Raw genomic sequence first — 18,341 nt, forward strand, 5'->3', positions numbered from 1 at the left:
ACTGTTTATAGCATACTTAGTTCAGCTTCGAATACCGAAGGAATTCCTTAGCAAGCTGACCCCATTGTATTTAAAATTAACTCTTTGCTGTGCTGTTGTAAAGCAGGAGCATTCTTTTTGAGATACATGGCTTTTAAACAGAGATACGAGTTTGGCTGTTCTGGCTGCATTGAAAGGCTGTTGAAGTTTGAGTTTTTCTGTGTTTCTATGAACTGTGATCCAGAGTTGAGTACTGTGACATTTACTGGATAGATCAGGTGTACAGAACAAAGTGAACTTAGAAAAACAAAACCGAAGGATGGGAACTTCAGGACCTGGTCTGTAAATAACAAAGTACCGCGAAAGATATAGATCCAATACACTTTTGATAAAAGCTGGTTTGCTCTAAGATTACTGATGATACAAGACTGTAATCAGTGGTATAATGATCTTTTTCTGCATTTCCTTTTTTTGTTCTGTTTTCTCAGTAAATCTCTGGCCACAGCCGCTTTGGTTCTGCCTGTACAAAAGCAGCTGCACCTAAAACGTTGATCTTTTAACCAAAGATTTCCTCTGTGTGTTTTCATCAACACAAGTTATCCTTAAAAAAGGGGGCTTCTGTCTAAAAGAAAGATTTCCAGTGCAAGATGCTGCTGTGGCAGTGGCTGAGTGACACAGCGTGTCCCCAAGTTACCATTTTCACAGAATCCCAGAATGTCAGGGGTTGGAAGGGCCCTGGAAAGCTCATCCAGGTCAATCCCCCCCTGGAGCAGGAACACCCAGATGAGGTTACACAGGAAGGTGTCCAGGCGGGTTGGAATGTCTGCACAGAAGGAGACTCCACAACCCCCTGGGCAGCCTGGGCCAGGCTCTGCCACCCTCACCCCAACAAGTTTCTTCTCAAATTTAAGTGGAACCTTTTGTGTTCCAGTTTGCACCCATTGCCCCTTGTCCTATCACTGGTTGTCACCAGAAGAGCCTGGCTCCATCCTCCTGACACTCCCCCTTTATATATCTGTAAACATTAATTTATATTGCAGTAATTTTGCTGATCAAACAGCAAAGTTTAAGACAACTCACTGTCGGCATGAAAAAATCTCCAACTAAAAAACAACCCTCAGTTTCTGCCAAGGAGCCGTTGGGTGTTGTGTGCACAACTGCCGAGTCAAAGACTTTTTGATATATTGTGTAGCTCAAGGACTTGGCTCCTCATCAGACGTTTCCAGCTACAAGGGGATGGGTGATCTTGCAAGTGAATGTGCCCCCTCTAGGGGCAAAAATGTGGAAATTTGTTACAGCAGGTAAATCCGAGACAGGGAGAGGCATTTGCTTGGAGTGTATCTGGGTTTTTTTAGCCAGACTGGGCAGGGATTTCTGCTGTGATTTAGGACGCAGCTTCCTCTGCATCTCCTCCTCCTGGCTCTCTGCGTGTGCCGTACGCAGCAGGGCTCCGCTTTCGGGCTTCTCTTGCTCCTAACGCGTTCTGAAAAACCTGCTGTTTTAACAGCGTAGTTCTTGAAACGTCTTTATAAAGTGTGTGAAGAAGGCAGCTTGAGTTTGTTACTTCAGCAAGTGTATTAATTCTCGTCCTCAGCACCTGGGTTATCTTGAGGAACCTCCCAGGAGTCTGGGGAAATAAAAATCACTCCTGAAACTTCAAGGCTTGGAAAACGGGAGTTACAGATGCTGCGCAAATGTGAAGTGTGTGCTGGGGCAGTGACACTGTTCTGTGTGCGGAGCCGCAGGGTTGTCCGACTTGGGTGGTCGTGTTTGTTTGTTCTGGCAGCGCTTGCGAAAACACGAGTCCTGTGTGAAACCGTTTCAGCAGTTGCTGAATGTTTGAGAAGTTAGAAAATCTCTCTTTCATAGTGGTCGTTTGCCCTTGGCCTTTGCCGTTTTGCCTTTTCAGAGCTTGGGTTTAGGATGGTGTAATTTATCCGAGTGCGGTTTTCTGGGTGCAAACGTGGCCCAAACCTCGGGCTGTGCCGTGGGTGAAATACTCCGACGTGGGGACAACGTCATCCTCCCTCATCTCTCCCTTCCTGCAGCTTTTGAAGCTTATCCTGATTTATCTGGAGGGAGGGATGTATTTGGCTTTTACGGGATGCTTTTAAGTAAACCTCAAGTTTCCACATGAAAACGAAGTAAAGCAATTTTTAATGAAAACTTCATATATATATATATATATATATTTTTTTTTTTTTTTTATCAATCCTTTAAAGCCTCAATTCAGACCTCAGCACTCAGACGAACAGTGGGGTCAGCGCTTCGACGTTCAATGTGCGACGCATTCGCGTTAATCTTTTCCCTTCTTACCTCCCCCAGGTGCTCTTACGGAGTGTTACGATGAACTGGGCAACCGGTACCAGCTCCCCGTCTACTGCCTCGCGCCACCCATCAACATGATAGAGGAGAAGGGCGACCTGGAGACTCTGGATATTCCTGATCCCCCACCCAATTCAGGGCACGAGTGCCAGCTCCGTTTGCGCCTGTCCACAGGCAAAGACCTCAGACTCATGGTCCGCAGCATGGACACCGTGTACCACATGAAGAGGCGGCTGCACGCAGTGGAGGGAGTGGAGCCGGGCAGCCAGCGCTGGTTCTTCTCGGGCAGGCCGCTGGCTGACAAAATGAAACTGGAGGAGCTGAAAATCCCAAAGGACTACGTGGTGCAAGTCATCGTGAGCCAGCCCTTAGCAAATCCCACCCCGGTGGAAAACTGATTTCTGCTTGTTTATTGATTCTTCTTTCCTCCGTCTCTGTCGTGGGGTTTGTTTTCACTGCCCTCTCTTCTTTCGGTTTGTCCTGCTAATGGATTGGTTCCAAGAAATGACCAGCAAAAATTCCATCTGTGATGGAGATCTGCAAAAACAAAACATAAAAATGTCAACTGGCCTTTGGGGTTTGCCTGATCTCATATCTAATGCAACAGCAAGCAGCACGGGGCAAGGGCGAAGGAAGGGGAAGAGAAAAGGGAGGAGGTACAAGGAGGGAGGGAAGAGATTGTAGTTCACTTAATACAGAAACGTAACGATTCCTAAAACCGCAGGTGGTGTCCTGATCCACAGAGCCAGAGCAACAGAGAGCACTTTTTAAAAATATGAATCAATTTATAAGATTTCATATCAGCGCCACACACAGTTCATGCAAGAACGGCAGCTGCTCCGGGCAGGCCCTGCATTGCGTGTTCACGGGTTCCTTTCTGGTCCCGCCGAGCTCTGGTGCAGCGCTGGGCTGGGCGCTCGGGCTCCGTCCTGCGCAGGCAGCTCCTGGGGATGCTCACACCGAGCCGTTGTACATTCCAAGCTGGCAGCAGGTCCTGTGCCATTGCTGGCTCCGAGCTGGGCGCACAGCCCTCCGGAGCCTTAGGCAATAACTTAATGTATACTCTCACGTACTGTACTGTAAACTTACTTGCTACAAGACTGACTTAGCCTGAGGTTTACTGGCTGACCGGCAACTGCCGAATTACTCTATATCACTCAGATTGTTAAACTAAGCTTTGAGCAGCCTGGCTGAGCGGTGCGCTGTGCTTGAGCATGAGGTGCATCGCCTTTGGCCAGCGGCACCGCCGTGACGGGCACAGGTTACACTGCATTTACACCCAGACGCAGTGGATGTTTGCAGCTCCTCCTGCTCGGTTCCTAGAGGGCACAGAGTGTGGAAGACGGTGAGGAGGACGCGGCAGCTCGCGGTTTGCAGCTTTTCGTGGGAGCGTCGTGGGCAGCAGCAACCGTGTCCTCGCTCTGGTGACCCTGCGGCCGGGACAAGTGCAGTGTCCTCACCAGCACACCCCGCGGCCCAGAGCGGGACGCTGCCGTTTCGCAGCCAGTGCTTTCCCTTCAGAATGTACGAGGAGCCCTTTCGGCAAACGACAAATCCTTTTGCAGTCTCAAAAACCTGAATCGGAGCATGTTTTTTGGGGGGGGCGGGTAGTGGTAATCTAATTGCTAATTCCCTCAGTTAGAGATGCTCTCTGTGTTCCTTTGGCTGCCCTGCGCCCCTCTCTGGCAATGCCTTCGGTTGACATCAAATGCTCTGTTCCTTTTAAACGTGATTTCTAGTTTGCTCGGTTTTTCAGCCATCGTTTAAATTGCTTCACTTCTTCCACAGCCGAATAGCTATTCCATAGCCAAATGTTCTATTCAGCTATCAATAGCTTATTTTTATTGCTTTCTGTCTTCCCTCTCTGCATCAATGGTCTAAAGCTACAGTTGTCCCGGCTGCTTCTCGTCTGGTGGCAGAACTGGTGGGTATGAGTGAGAATTTTAAAGCTGTTACATTTGCTCTTTCATTAATTCCGTAGAACTCAGTTTCTGGGACTCCAAGGGAATTCTTGCTCCATGAGCATCAGCGCAGAGCCACTCGTGCAACGTCACGAGTCGTTCCCTGCAGGTGGAAGCAGGCGCAGAATTTATGCTGATGGTTGGAAAACAGCTCCATGTTTTATACACATTATTCCGCCCTGCCCCTGATAAGCACAGGTTTCAGTTTAGTCCCTGTGTTGCATTAAGCCTGCGGTTTTCTGGCAGCTCCTTGGGCCCTGATGTGGTACAGGACGACACGAGCAGCGGCAGAGCTGTGCGAAGGAAAAGGAGTTCCCTGTTCTTATCAACACCAAAGTGACTTGCTTTTCTTTTTTCTTTTTAAATATTAAATCAAAACTGATAAATACTGATCTTTAGCAAAAGTTTTCTATTGTGGGGTTCTTTTAAGAAAAATATCATTTACTATACTGGCTTTTTTTCAGCCAGATCTTTTGCATTCCAGAGGGGGTGAAAAATATCTGATGTCTAAACAACTCAAAAATCCCTTGGATTTTCACTGGGTAGAGGGTGGTTTCATGCCAGGAAGACACTACTTGTACAGCATAACTGTATAAACGGTCTTTACGATGTCATTTCCCTGCAGTCCCTTCTGGAAGGGAGGAAATGACGATAGATTAAGGAGTAGCAAACTGGGGTGACAATTCTGTAACTGTGAACACTAAAACACTACGTTTTTCTTTAGGCAATTGTCACTGTTTTCAAGATTATGGCGTATAGGGGCTGGGAGAGCTCCTTCTTCCCCTCTGCCCTCTCTTAGTTAGAAAAGGTTCCGTTTTGCAATGTGTAATAGATGACTATGTTTTATATTAATTGCTTTTATGCTGTGGAGGAAGGTGATGACCTGAAGGCCATGTGGTGAGCAGCCTTTGAGTAGGACAGAGAACATGTTCATGAAAATACTCTTTTCTCGAACAGCCTCCCCCGTCGTGTCCGTTAAACTCATCTAAAACTGAAAAAAAATCAAAGATAAAATGTTCTCGTTGGTGCAAGTTAAGACTTTTTAACCTCTTCTGTATAAAGTGACAGATGTGCTACACACCCTGTCGGAAATAAATTTTACAAGATTTGTATTAGGAGAAGATTCTATGTTTCAAAATTTTAGATATATATATATATATATATATAAAATACCAGTAATGAAGGCATACAGCATGTTGACTAACCTATCCCATTGTATATAGCTAGAGGTTGCAATGTACATTGAGAAAACATTCATTTCAGTCCCTGAAACGCCTGGTCTTTGTCCTTCGAGATGCTCTTTGGTGCAAATGCTGGTGCAGGATCTGGGCCGGGGCTCCTGCGGGACCCGAGCTTGGGTATAATTGGAGCAATGCAACAGGATTTTTAATGAATGCAGCCATGAACTGCAATGCCAAGTACAGACAAGTGAGGAGTAAGAGATTTTTATAAGTTTTATTTTATTTGTTTGACACTTCACCCCTTTGTGTCACTCTCGATTAGCCCTGGCTACGAGCTGATGCCAGCAGATCACACTTCTTACCGTGTTAGTGAGAAGCCTGTTTGATGTAATTCAGATTTTTATCCTCTTCATTGTTGCTTCTGCCTGACCCAGAAGTAATAACCAGGTGAAAGTCCCCACACCCGAACAGCTTGAAAAGCAGAGAGGGGTGAACAGGCAGCATCTGGGGCAAGGGAGCTCCGGGAAGCTGTGGGTGCTGTAGGGGTGTTGTTTGAGCTGTGGGTGCTGTAGGGGTGTTCAAGCTGTGGGTGCTGTAGGGACATTGTTCGAGCTGTGGGTGCTGTAGGGACATTGTTCGAGCTGTGGGTGCTGTAGGGACGTTGTTCGAGCTGTGGGTGCTGTAGGGACGTTGTTCGAGCTGTGGGTGCTGTAGGGACGTTGTTCGAGCTGTGGGTGCTGTAGGGGTGTTCAAGTTGTGGGTGCTGTAGGGACATTGTTTGAGCTGTGGGTGCTGTAGGGACATTGTTTGAGCTGTGGGTGCTGTAGGGACGTTGGTCGGTGCTACAGGAGGATGCTCGGGGTCGTCTTCCACAACCAAGTGGCAGCTGCTCCTTCTGAGCGTCCCACCCATTTCGTTGGCTTCCTCGGCTCGCTGTGCATCAGAGTTCATTGGTGTCCTCTGCAGAGAACACAGCGTGGAATAGCTGCACTGCAAGCATTTGGGTTAGTTTTCTGAAAGCCTTTGCTTCTCTGGATCTAGGAAATATTTTGGAAAACTAAATGGTGCGAGTCAGCAGTGTAATGAGTTGTGGTTTTTTAATAGACCCCCAATAATGCTGAAAATAGTAGTAATAACAACAACTAAATACCCACCTGACCCCAGGAGCAACCAAACCAAACCAAACCCCAGCTCCTCTTTGCTTTCACAGAATGTTCCTGAATGAGGAGGAGAGGAAAGGAGCTCCCTGGAGCAACAAGGCGACACGTGGCAGCGAGCGCAACCTTTGGTAAAGCAGATGGCTGACAGACACAATATTGCTGTAGTATGATGTGCTTCTGCATATATATCCATTGTTAGTAAATAATGTCAAAACTTTTTCAAAGTATTAAAAGAAAATAAATCTTAGTTTGTTACAATGGCGGGATGCTTCTAGCCATGGAGCTTTGAAAGCGCTTTAGCCGTGTAAGTGTTGATGAATTAAATGCTGAGTGTTTCTCCATTTCTCTCTTCTTCGGAAGCGTAAGCTGTAGCTACGTTTCTGACTCTTGATCTGTATTTTACAAACTCCTTTCTGTGTCACTGTACATACATCCCAGTCCCTGCACCTTATGCAGAGAATGTTTACATTTAAAAAAGAGAAAAATATGGCTGGCTCATCCACTGCGCTGCTCCGCTGCTGTTGTGTTGAAATGAAGGTGGTCTCTGGTGGAAAATGGGCTGGTTTTCCTTTGCCCTTCACCACTTCCCGTGATTCCGAGTCCCTCCTGGTCAGTGCTTGGACAGTTTGCATCCACCCAGAATGGGCTGTAGGGGTTATATGAGAAAGGTGCTTTTGAAAACGTGCTTTGGGTGGGGGGGGGTGAGCTCCATATGTTCTGCAAACTTTTCTTGGGAAAAAGAACCAAATGTTCTTCAAGCCCAGGAGATGCTGATGGGCCGAGATGCTGATGGGCTGCCGTGCAGGTTAATGCATCCAGGAAGCCTTTGAGTTAAACTTTCCAAGCTTTCTCTCCCAAAGAAGATGAATGTCCTGCTGTTCCATCTGCAGCTACAAACACTTGCGTTGCTTAATGACTGTATATACAAGCCTGCCCGCTTTAAGACTTTTCATAAAGTGTTTTTGATTTCTCTGCTCTGCAAACGACTCTCCTCTTCCACCTTTCATCCGCTTAGATACTCCATAGCTGTATGTGTTGCTGTTTATAGGCGATGGAGCTGTGGCTCTCGTTCCAAGGGGCGTCCCACTGAGCGTGCACAAGTGAAACCCTTGGAGGACGAGCTGTTTTAACCCACAGGCTTCTGACTGTGGATTTGAGACTTATCATCAACGTGTCCACTGGACTCTCCTTGAAAAACATATTCCTGCCCTCCCAGCAGGACCACTTGTTGGGTATTTATCCGGTAGGACTCTGTATTTGTATATTTTACAGATGAAGACCATTCGATCAGAGCCACGGGGCAAATAGAGAACTTAAAATCCTGACTCCTGCCTTAAAACTTCATCTTGAGCTCCAAAAATTCTGCATCTGCTCACTCCCAAGTCCCTTTTCTTTTTCCTTAGGAAATTTGAATCCAGTGATGGGCTGGAGGCAATTCAAGGAAAATTAAAACAAAATAAATTTTAGCTGATGGCTTTATTAAAATAACTAACTGGTCTTGCATTAAAAACTCTATTTGTGCCTCTCTGAAGTCCAGGGAATGTTTAGAAAGTGGAGGTGGCTTTTGAGCAATGATGGGATGGCTGCGTTAGCTGGTTTGCGAGACACTCGCTTTCCTGTGCTCGGAGCAAGAGACTCTGTGTCCTCTCTGCCTCATGGGAATGGCTTTCAAAGATGGCTGGTACCATCCAATTTGTACTTCTTGAATAAATATCTTCATTTTTATGGTAAAACTTCTTGTATGCGGTTTGTGTGTGCCACGTAACATTCACATTACGTAGGATACGGTGCCAGACACAGACAATGCACAGCTCCAACACACGCTGGAACAAGAACAAGGGCATTCCAGTGGGTAAAACATGCTCTTTAATTTGTTTTCCCCCTCCCTGGCTCCTTCAGCCAATGAAGAATTCTGGGACAATATAAAGATGCTGTGAACATCAGGTAATTTTTAAGATGCATTATGTATTTTTATGTTATACTTTGTGGTTGACACATCACAGTGGTGTGTGCACGTGTTTCTAAACCCACTGCAAAGCACAAGCAGGTTGGCTTTAGACTGTTAAATTATGTCCTTTTTTATCCTAGGGAAGCTCCTTTACCATTGGGCGCAAACCATCATGCACTTCTATTGGAAATGCTGTACAAAATTCCTGTACTTACAAAAGAGAAACCTTTTTTCCCCCCCTGCGCTTAGAAAAATAAAAGTAATCCTGGAAATGCCATCCATGCCTTAAGAAATAAACTCAGCGTTGGTTTTGCTTTTTACATTTATTCAATAGGGCTTTTAATTCTGAGCCGGAGCTCCACAACTTTCATTACCTGTCTGATACCCCAGAGATGCGTTTTGGTATTAATTTGGGTGTGTGACAACGTTTTCTCTTGTAAATACGGTGTGCAGTCCATGGGGAATGGATCTGTGTAATTGTCCTTTAATTACATTAACCGACATGTTGTCTTAATTCAGGTCACCCCTCTTACAGTCTTGATTAACTACCTGATGGATCAGAGGAGCAGGAATGAGTCTTTTTGTAGGCCACTTTGGTCTAATGCTACCACAGCTAAACACTCCAATTCTTTTTTGAAGCTTAGGGCAATTTCATGGTAGAATTTATGACGTGAGTTATAAAACAAATAAGCATGTGATGTCCCTGGAATTTTTAGCTTTTCCCCATAGGTATGTATATATATTCCTTTTATATGTGTAAGTATATATCATCTCTTTTACATATATGTATTCCCATTTGTTATGTACACATATGTGTAACAGAACAGGTGCAAAGCCTGTTTGTACCCCGGAAAGACGATGGTTCGAGGCTGAAAGTGCATGAGAGTCACAAGTTTCTCAGTGAAATCAAGTGCTGCTTCCCACCCTGCAGCACAGGAGCCTGGGGTAGACTGTGTATGATTTGCAGAGCTATGTTTATAGATGATGGCACTTCTATTCCTAATTAACACATAATTAACACTATATTGTGTCTATATTCAAGTTGCCTTGACCTATTGCTATAGGATGTTGCATAATGTTCTGCAGCCATCACGGGGTTTGTGCCCCATGGTGGATGTTGCTCCCGGCCCCGTGCCAGCACCACTTGCCTTTTGCTGCCTAAAGCTGCATCCCAGCGTGGCTGAAACACCCGTCCCGCTCCATCTGTGCTCCTGCAGAGCAGTGCTGTGCTCACAACTGGTGCTCAGCTCCAAAGGCAACACTAAGGGAAGTGATCTTTAACTCTGGCCCCACTTTGCTGCTTTTTATGCTGGAACAACAGCGCCGGTCAGTGCAGAAACCCCAAAGTTACACTGGATGCTGTAGGGAGCATCTGGCCGAACACTCTGCGTGGCTGGTCCCTCTGAATTGGGGCTAAAGATATCGAGGTAACCAATGGAGAAGGCACCGGGCGCTGCAAAGAGTGGCTGGTTGTGTTCTTTTCTTCTTTGAATAATCCCGGAAAGTTGGGATTTCAGCCACCCAGTTTATTTTCTCTGGACTCGGAGTGCTTGTGGGGTCCGGGGGGTGGGATGCGCCTTGCAGCCGTTCCGAAACCTCGCTTCATGGGCGGCCAGCAGCCGCGCTCGGAGACTGGAATGTTCTGTTCTAACTACTCCCTTATGCTGCAGCCATGGTGCTTCGTTAGAGAAGCTCTTTAATTGCAGTGAGTTTGGAGGAGGCTCGGTGATGTGATGCCCTGTGTGTACGGTGAGAGGAGGGAAATAAACTCACTGGATTACTGTGCCCAAAGGGTAAACACTTGATGTTTAGCAAGAGAAGCTAAACAGCCTCTCTTGCTTTCTCTCCACATGGACTTAATTAGGTGGTTTCGTTAACAAAGCAAACAGCGTTTCCTGTTGCTGGGCTGTTCCTCTGGTGCGCAGCAGCACGGACGCAGGAGCTGCCCCAGCCCGGAGCGCCGGAAGGTGCTGGTGTGAGGGTCTCCAGCTCAGAGACACCAGTCTGCCCCATTTCAAACCAGCCTGGCTCTGTGTGCCTCTAAACGTGGCGAAACCACACCTGGAATATTGTGTCCAGTTGTGGCCCCTCAGTTCCAGCAGGACAGGGAACTGCTGGAGAGAGTCCAGCGCAGCCACCAAGATGCTGAAGGGAGTGGAGCATCTCCCGTGTGAGGAAAGGCTGAGGGAGCTGGGGCTCTGGAGCTGGACAAGAGGACACTGAGGGGGGACTCATTCCTAGAGATCAATATGGAAAGGGGGAGTGTCAGGAGGATGGAGTCAGGCTCTTCTGGTGACAACCAGTGACAGGACAAGGGGTAGTGGGTTCAAACTGGAACACAGGAGGTTCCACTTAAATACGAGAAGAAACTTGTTGGGGGTGAGGGTGGCAGAGCCTGGCCCAGGCTGCCCAGGGGGTTGTGGAGTCTCCTTCTGTGCAGACATTCCAACCCGCCTGGACACCTTCCTGTGTAACCTCAGCTGGGTGTTCCTGCTCCATGGGGGGATTGCACTGGATGAGCTTTCCAGGGCCCTCCAACCCCTGACATTCTGGGATTCTGTGATTCTGTGAAACGGCAGCACTGGGGAGGAGGGTGATGGCTGAACCAGTGTGTGATGTCAAGGAGAAGAACGTGCTCTCTGTAAAATACCGAGGAGAAGCACCTGTGGTGGTGCATGGGGGAAGGCAACACGGACAGCAGCCCCAGTCCCTGTGTTGGGGTATGATGTTGTAGTCCCATTTGCATCATTCCTTCCTCCCCCTCAGCCACCCCGGTGCTCACCTTGGCAGGGCAGCGGTGACGTGCAGTGGAGAAGACAGAACAGCATTTTGACTTGCTCACTTTCTACAAGTTTGGTACATCTATCTGGGGGTTTTAAGCTGAGCCCAGGGCGATGGGGAAGCAAGGCTGTGTTGTTCCCAGCTGGTGAAGGTTCTTGTGCAAGGCTCTCAGGAGCTCGCTGGTCTTGCTGAGAGGCTATTCATGATCCCCTTCTTCTTTTTGTTGTTGTTTGTCAATGCAGATGACTTCAAACGTCTTGAATTCCCTGTAGATCAGTTGCTAGTTTTGGAGAGGAGATAGATCCCTAGCTTAGCAAGGCAGCCTTGTGCAATATGAACAGTGATTTCAGAGAACACCCCGAGTCCAGGCTCTTGTCCCCTTCTCCAACTCGCTGTAGTTTCCTGACTCAGGAGAAATTAATTCCAGCTGGTTGCCTGCGGCTCATCCCGAACACGTTAGAGGCTCGTGGGGCAGCTCCCTGGCACGGGGCTGGCTCTCTGCCGTTCGTGATGACTTGCAGATGTTGGAGGGATTGGTAACAGCTGGAGGGCGCGGGTGCCCTCTCTCTGTCACGGCCACGCTGCTCCTGTCGAAGTGCCCTTTTAATCAGGCAGCCTGGAGATGAAAGGATAGAATCAATGCAACCCAGGGCTGAAACAGCTTATTCTGGGAAAGGACTCTGAGGACATCAGAAAACTGTGCAGACCCCGGGCAGGACGGCGGCTTTGATACCCGGCCACACCGAGACACCACCCGGGAAACAGGCTGCAACAGGGCTACAGCAGAGATGGAATAACCATCTGTAGCAATAATCAAAGAGGTGGTGGAACATAGAGGAGGAGAATTATCAATAAAAAACAATAACCCAGGAATCCAGCAGCAGAAAGGAGAAGAAAGAGACAGGATCTCCCTCGGTTGTCTTGCTAAATGTTGTGGAGCGTGCTGAGGTGCTGACACCGTGAGGAAGGTGTCAAGCTTGTGACAGAGATAAGAGGTGTCTACAGCCCATTAATGACAGGTTCCCTACCGGTGTATCTGCAGGTGGTCATCGGTCAGAGAGCACTTCAGAGCGGGGGGGATCTGAAATAGCGCAGGAGTCCAGAGAGGGACACGGGTGAGCTGGTGGCGAAGTCAAATGGGGAGGGATGGGTGCGTGTCCTTCCTCAGACAGGAATACACCTGGTTACTCCCCCAAAATTATATCTTCCTGTTCAAACATTTTCAGTTCAGACCACGCAGTAAATCACCAAAGACCCACTCCTGCATTCCCCAGGAAGAAAACTTGGGGCTTCAGTAAGAAGCAGCTGTGGTGCAAAATGAATCCCAAGGACTGATTTTGAATTTAGGGGCATTTTCACACCCTCTCTTTCGACTGTAATTTCTCTGATTTCACCTCATTTCCAGAAATATCAGTCCTTGAATGTCTTCTGGAGTTTTGCTTTCTGGATGTTGAAGAGAAACCTTGGTGGCTTCAAACTTGTTAAAATCAATCCAATTATCCCCTGTCTAGTCCAGCAGTTGAAAGGCAGGTCCCGGGCGCCGGTGGGTGAGCTGCTTTTCAGGACGATTCTGTTTTGGGGCAGAAAGGTCTAGAAACAGATGACAAGCACCCATTTCCTGCTTGGAAAGGATAAACGGAATACCAACCGGTGGTCGTGTCCAGAGCACAAACGTGACCTCCCGCAGGAAATAACAAAACCGTGTGTTTCCTGCAGCGGAGCCGCACGGGAGCACGCGGGGGTTCGGCTGCAGGTGCTCTGCTCTCTTCTCCACAGGTACCCACAGCCAAGGGCTTGTTTTTCAGAGAACTCCTTGCCCAAGTGGGCAACATGAGCCCGGAGGAGCGTTTAGATGGTTCCTACCTGGCAACAGGTTCAGGGGTGGATTTATCCCGGAGGAGCGAGGTGGTTGTTAACAGGGGGACTGCTCAATTCACAGTATCACAGTATGTTTGGGATTGGAAGGGACCTCAAAAGATCATCCAGTCCAATCCCCCCATGGAGCAGGAACGCCCAGGTGAGGTCGCACAGGAACATGTCCAGGCGGGTTTTGAATGTCTCCGGAGAAGGAGACTCCACAACCCCCCTGGGCAGCCTGGGCCAGTGTCTGTCACCCTCACTGAGAAGTTTCTTCTCAAATTTAAGTGGAACCTCTTGCGTTCCAGCTTGATCCCATTACCCCTTGTCCTATCATTGTTTGCCACCGAGAAGAGCCCGGCTCCATCCTCATGGCACTCACCCTTTATATATTTATAAACATTAATAAGGTCACCCCTCAGTCTCCTCTTCTCCAAACTAAAGAGCCCCAGCTCCCTCAGCCTTTCTTCATAAGGGAGATGTTTCACTCCCTTAATCATCTTGGTTGCCCTACGCTGGACTCTCTCCAGCAGTTCCCTGTCCTGCTGGAACTGAGGGGCCCAGAACAGGACACAATATTCCAGATGTGGTCTCACCAGGGCAGAGTAGAGGGGAAGGAGAACCTCTCTCGATCTACTGACCACCCCCCTTCTAATACACCCCAGGTACCATTGGCCTTCCTGGCCACAAGGGCCCAGTGCTGGCTCATGGTCATCCTGTTGTCCACCAGGACCCCCAGGTCCCTTTCCCCTACCTCGTGGGACAGGAGCCCGCATGCCATCGTGGAGAACGCATTGAGGCAAATCCTCCCTCTTGTGTTTCAGCCCAGCAAATGGACCAGCAGCATGATCTGCTCCTCGTTCAGGTCACTCACATAATGGACAGAGCAATAAAACTGCGGATCTGGAGGACAGCGAGCTCTGAGGCATCGTCTGCGCAAAGCTAACAGCAATAATTAACAAGGTTTAATTTATTTTATTTTAAATGCCCACTAGCTCCCAGACAGTTTGTACAGACAATTAAAACACGGTAGCAGACAAAAGATACTGTTCGGAATTAATAGAACAGTATTAATAAGACGGCCTAATTTATGAAAAGGGCATGTGTGATTTCTGCACAGAAAGCGATGTTAGAGTGCTCGTAAATCTCTGTCTTCCCGACTCTCCTGGAAGAAAAAAGAGCTTTTCCGACAAACCAGAAACACGGGAATAGACTGAAGAACTGCAGGTGGGGAAGCTGTGAACCAGCAGAGGGGTTGCAAACAGCCTCACATGGAGGACGCTGTTGGCAAGAAACCCCCCTGCTGTCTAACACGGAGCACGATCGGTTTATGGAAAGGATTACTTGGTGAGGTTGCCGCAGTACGAAGGAATTCACTCGGTGAGCCAGAAATCCCCCTTTCCCCGTGCTGCTGGCACCTCGCTTGCACAGCTGTGTCCAGCTCCTTTGTGGCCGGCCTGGGTGGCTCCCGTGTCCATGATCTGCTGGTGGTGCCAGGACCTGGTTGTCGTGTTTGTACAGCACCAGCAAGCCCGCGGCTTCGCGCGCTGCGGGGACGCAGAGATGATAGTACCGTAAAATCAAACAGGTTGCGCAGGCTCCTGGACCTTTTTCTCTCTCACAAACGGGGAAGGGGAAGGCGATACCTTCGAAGTGAGCTGGAAATGCCTCTCGCTGGCTCCGCGTGCTCCCCTGAGCCGCATGCATTTCAGAGGCTGGTGCAGGAGCAGCCAGACTGTGTAACCTTCCAGAGCAGCCGTGGTGCGATAGAGCGGGGGGGACACTGTGATTTATGCTGTATCTGGAAGCTTCCTGGGGTACGGCCAAGCACTTGTATTAACCGAGCCGCTAGTTGATGAGTATTACAAAGTGCTGCGTTTGTTGTAACATCCGGAAGCACAATATTTGTGATGCCTGTGACCCCTGGTTTTAAATCCTAAGTGATGTAACATTCTGTGTATCTCTTTTCAAAACATTACACAGGGCCTGTAATTTTAGAGCATTAAAGCAAATCTCATTTTCAGAAGTACTTACTGTTCGGGTAATTCTTTCGGTGAACATCCAGGAACTGGAAATACTCTGCCAGTGCCACAGTACTGCAGTTTACTGCATCTAAATGCAGATCACAGAATCACAGAATCCCAGAATGTCAGGGGTTGAAGGGCCCTGGAAAGCTCACCCAGTGCAATCCCCCCATGGAGCAGGAACACCCAGATGAGGTTACACAGGAAGGTGTCCAGGCGGGTTGGAATGTCTGCACAGAAGGAGACTCCACAACCTCCCTGGGCAGCCTGGGCCAGGCTCTGCCACCCTCACCCCAACAAGTTTCTTCTCAAATTTAAGTGGAACCTCCTGTGTTCCAGTTTGCACCCATTGCCCCTTGTCCTATTATTGGTTGTCACCAGAAGAGCCTGGCTCCATCCTCCTGACACTCCCCCTTTCCATCTTGATCCCCAGGAATGAGTCCCCCCTCAGTGTCCTCTTGTCCAGCTCCAGAGCCCCAGCTCTTTATTCCTTTCCTCACACGGGAGATGCTCCACTCCCTGCAGCATCTTGGTGGCTGCGCTGGACTCTCTCCAGCAGTTCCCTGTCCTGCTGGAACTGAGGGGCCACAACTGGACACAATATTCCAGATTTCAGCTGCATTTCGGTTGGCTGTGGAAGATCAGCGAAGCAGAGTCAGCGCCACGGCCCCTCACAGGAGGAAAACTCGGCACTAGAACCAGACACAACCTCCATCCCACGGCTTCAATGCCTTTTCCACATTTTCAAGCAATCCCCTCAGATGTGGAGGCAAAGGCTCCCCTTCCACTCAGCATTAAAGGATAATATGTACTTAAACTGAGCAACAGAAATTATTACAATGCTAAAGAGCGTTAAGTCTGATTAAAATATGCAAGATAGCATAGACTTAAGGACTTATTTTATATTGTAATGCCAATCTCAACCTCAGACGAGTGGTACCCAAAGTCTGTTTGTCCGTGCTGTGCAGGTCCCGCGTAGCAGCCCCTGCAGGGCTTTGGTGTTTCCAGCTTCCAGGACCTGACAGTGTCCTGTGTGACACTCCCGGGAGCTGCAGCTCAGAGATGGCGGCTTCTGAATGCCCAGGCTCTTGTCCAAGTCAGTTGTTTGAAAGCTGAATCGCTCTTATATTGATATAAAGTGTTTATCATCCATTTAGCTCAATAAAAATGCTGCCACTAATAAGAATGGTAACTTAAAAATTAATAGCTAAACCCTGGAAAAACTGAGATTAAAAGATGAAATTCTGCCAGGAGTTGCTCTGATTCTGCTCTGTTCTTACTCCCGTATTGACAGATCTACGCAGGGTATCAGATCATCTCCAAAACCCATGAAGTTAGGTGAAAAAAAGAGTGCTCAGTTATTTTCAGCTTCTTTCTGTCCCTGGGATATACTTGGGTTGCATTTTCAGCTTGTTTTTCCTACAACTCAGTGGCGAAGGGAAGAAGCAGGGGAACACGTAACTTTCTTCAAGAAAGGCAGCTGAAATTCATGTCCGACCACAAATCGAACAGAGTTTTACATAGTATTTCAAGCGTTAGTATCGGGAAATTCCCAATAGAAATGCGTAGGCTGATCATATCAGCGTAAAACCACTTTTTTCTTAATGGCAAAGACGAGAAGAGGCGACGACCAGCCCCAGTGCTCTGGGGTCTGCTATACCAGGGAATTAATGAGAAATCACCAAGCCCAGATGTTCTCAAAAGCAAGAGCCTGTGCTGAGTTTCGCCTGCGTCACACATCAGATGGAGTGAGCCAATTCATCTGTGCCCTCGGCTTCATTAACTGTACGTGTTAACGGGGCAAAATCCACGCACGGGTGTGAGCAGTGGTGGCGTCACTGGTGTCTGCCCGGACAACCGTTTACCACCGAGTCCGGTGTTAACACCAGAGATATTGTCAAGCACGGCTGCACCGTCGGGTGTTTCCCCTAGATGTCCCCATTTAATACTTGATTTCAAGTTGGTTTTTCAGAGCATCTGAAGTTGCGCCAGGAATGAGGATGCGAAACCTTCACACTTGACACCAGTTGGGTCACATCTTCTCTAAACCAAATTCATGGCGGGTGCCCGTGGTGCTGAGACACTCGAATTCCTGCTACTGGGAGTTTTTCAAATGCTTGTGTTCGGCTATTTTCGCATGAGATGAACTGGGGGAAGAAGGAAATGTCCCTCTGTTGCCAAGGGAGTTGAGGGTTGTGTTTTTACATGTGGAGATGTGTTTCTTTGCTCGGCCCCCAGCAGCGCTGCTGTACAGATGTTGTTCACTCACCACACTCCGTACACTGGGCTGAGTGGGCAGGAACGTGACAGCAGCTGCTGAGGAGTTTCAGACCTTTCCTACCAGGTCTCCAGTGTTATTTGTATTTGGCATTATCCCCGGATGCTCTGGCCTCTTCCTTGCTGTGCTGGGGGCGCGGGTGATGGGGAGAAAAGTGACTCATCATAAGAAAAAGTTGAGGTACTAGAGAGAGCGCAGAGATGACAAAGCTGGTGAGGGGTCTGGAGCACAAGTGTGATGGAGCGGCTGAGGGACCTGGGGGTTCAGCTGGAGAACAGGAGCTGAGGGGAGACCTTCTGATCTCTGAACTGCCTGAAAGGAGCTTGGAGCATGGAGGGGGTTGGTCTCTTCTCTCAAGTAGCAAGTGACAGAACAAGAGGAAATGGCCTCAAGTGGCACCAGCGGAGGTTCAGATTCTTCACCGGACAGGGCTGTCACACATTGGAACAGGCTGCCCAGAGCAGTGTCACCATCCCTGGAGGGGTTTAAAAGGCGTTTAGACGAGGTTCTCAGGGACATGGTTTAGTGCTGCAGTGAGGTTATGGTTGGACTCGATGATCTTGAGGGTCTCTTCCAACTGAAATGATTCTATGACTCTATTACTCCCCGCCTTGCTCAGGGACATGACTTGCCGGCGGGGCCGAACTGAGCCGGGCTGTGCCAGACACGCCGAGCCGCGCCGAGCCGCGCCGAGCCCCGAGCCGAGCCGGGCCGAGCCGAGCCCCGAGCCCCGAGCCGAGCCGAGCCGAGCCGGGCCGTGCCCACCCGTGCCCATCCGCGCCGGGGGGCGGGCGGAGCGCGGCCGGCGGCCAATGGCGCGGGGCGGGGGCCAGGCCGGCAGGTGGAG

General features: G+C 48.8%; 1 protein-coding gene across 2 annotated transcripts in view; it reads left to right on the plus strand.

Annotated features, from left to right (window-relative positions):
* UBTD2 (ubiquitin domain containing 2) overlaps positions 1-5,424 on the plus strand; it is a 45,571-nt gene extending 40,147 nt beyond the window's left edge. For both annotated transcript variants that reach the window (XM_082063848.1, XM_082063849.1), the window contains exon 3: positions 2,305-5,424. In XM_082063848.1, coding sequence (XP_081919974.1) covers positions 2,305-2,702 — 398 coding nt within the window. In that variant the 3' untranslated portion in view covers positions 2,703-5,424. The remainder of the gene's footprint in view (positions 1-2,304) is intronic.
* The last annotated feature ends 12,917 nt before the right edge of the window (positions 5,425-18,341 follow it).

This window comes from Streptopelia decaocto (genome assembly GCF_964273445.1).
Source record: "Streptopelia decaocto genome assembly, chromosome: 12".
Lineage (NCBI taxonomy): Eukaryota > Metazoa > Chordata > Aves > Columbiformes > Columbidae > Streptopelia > Streptopelia decaocto.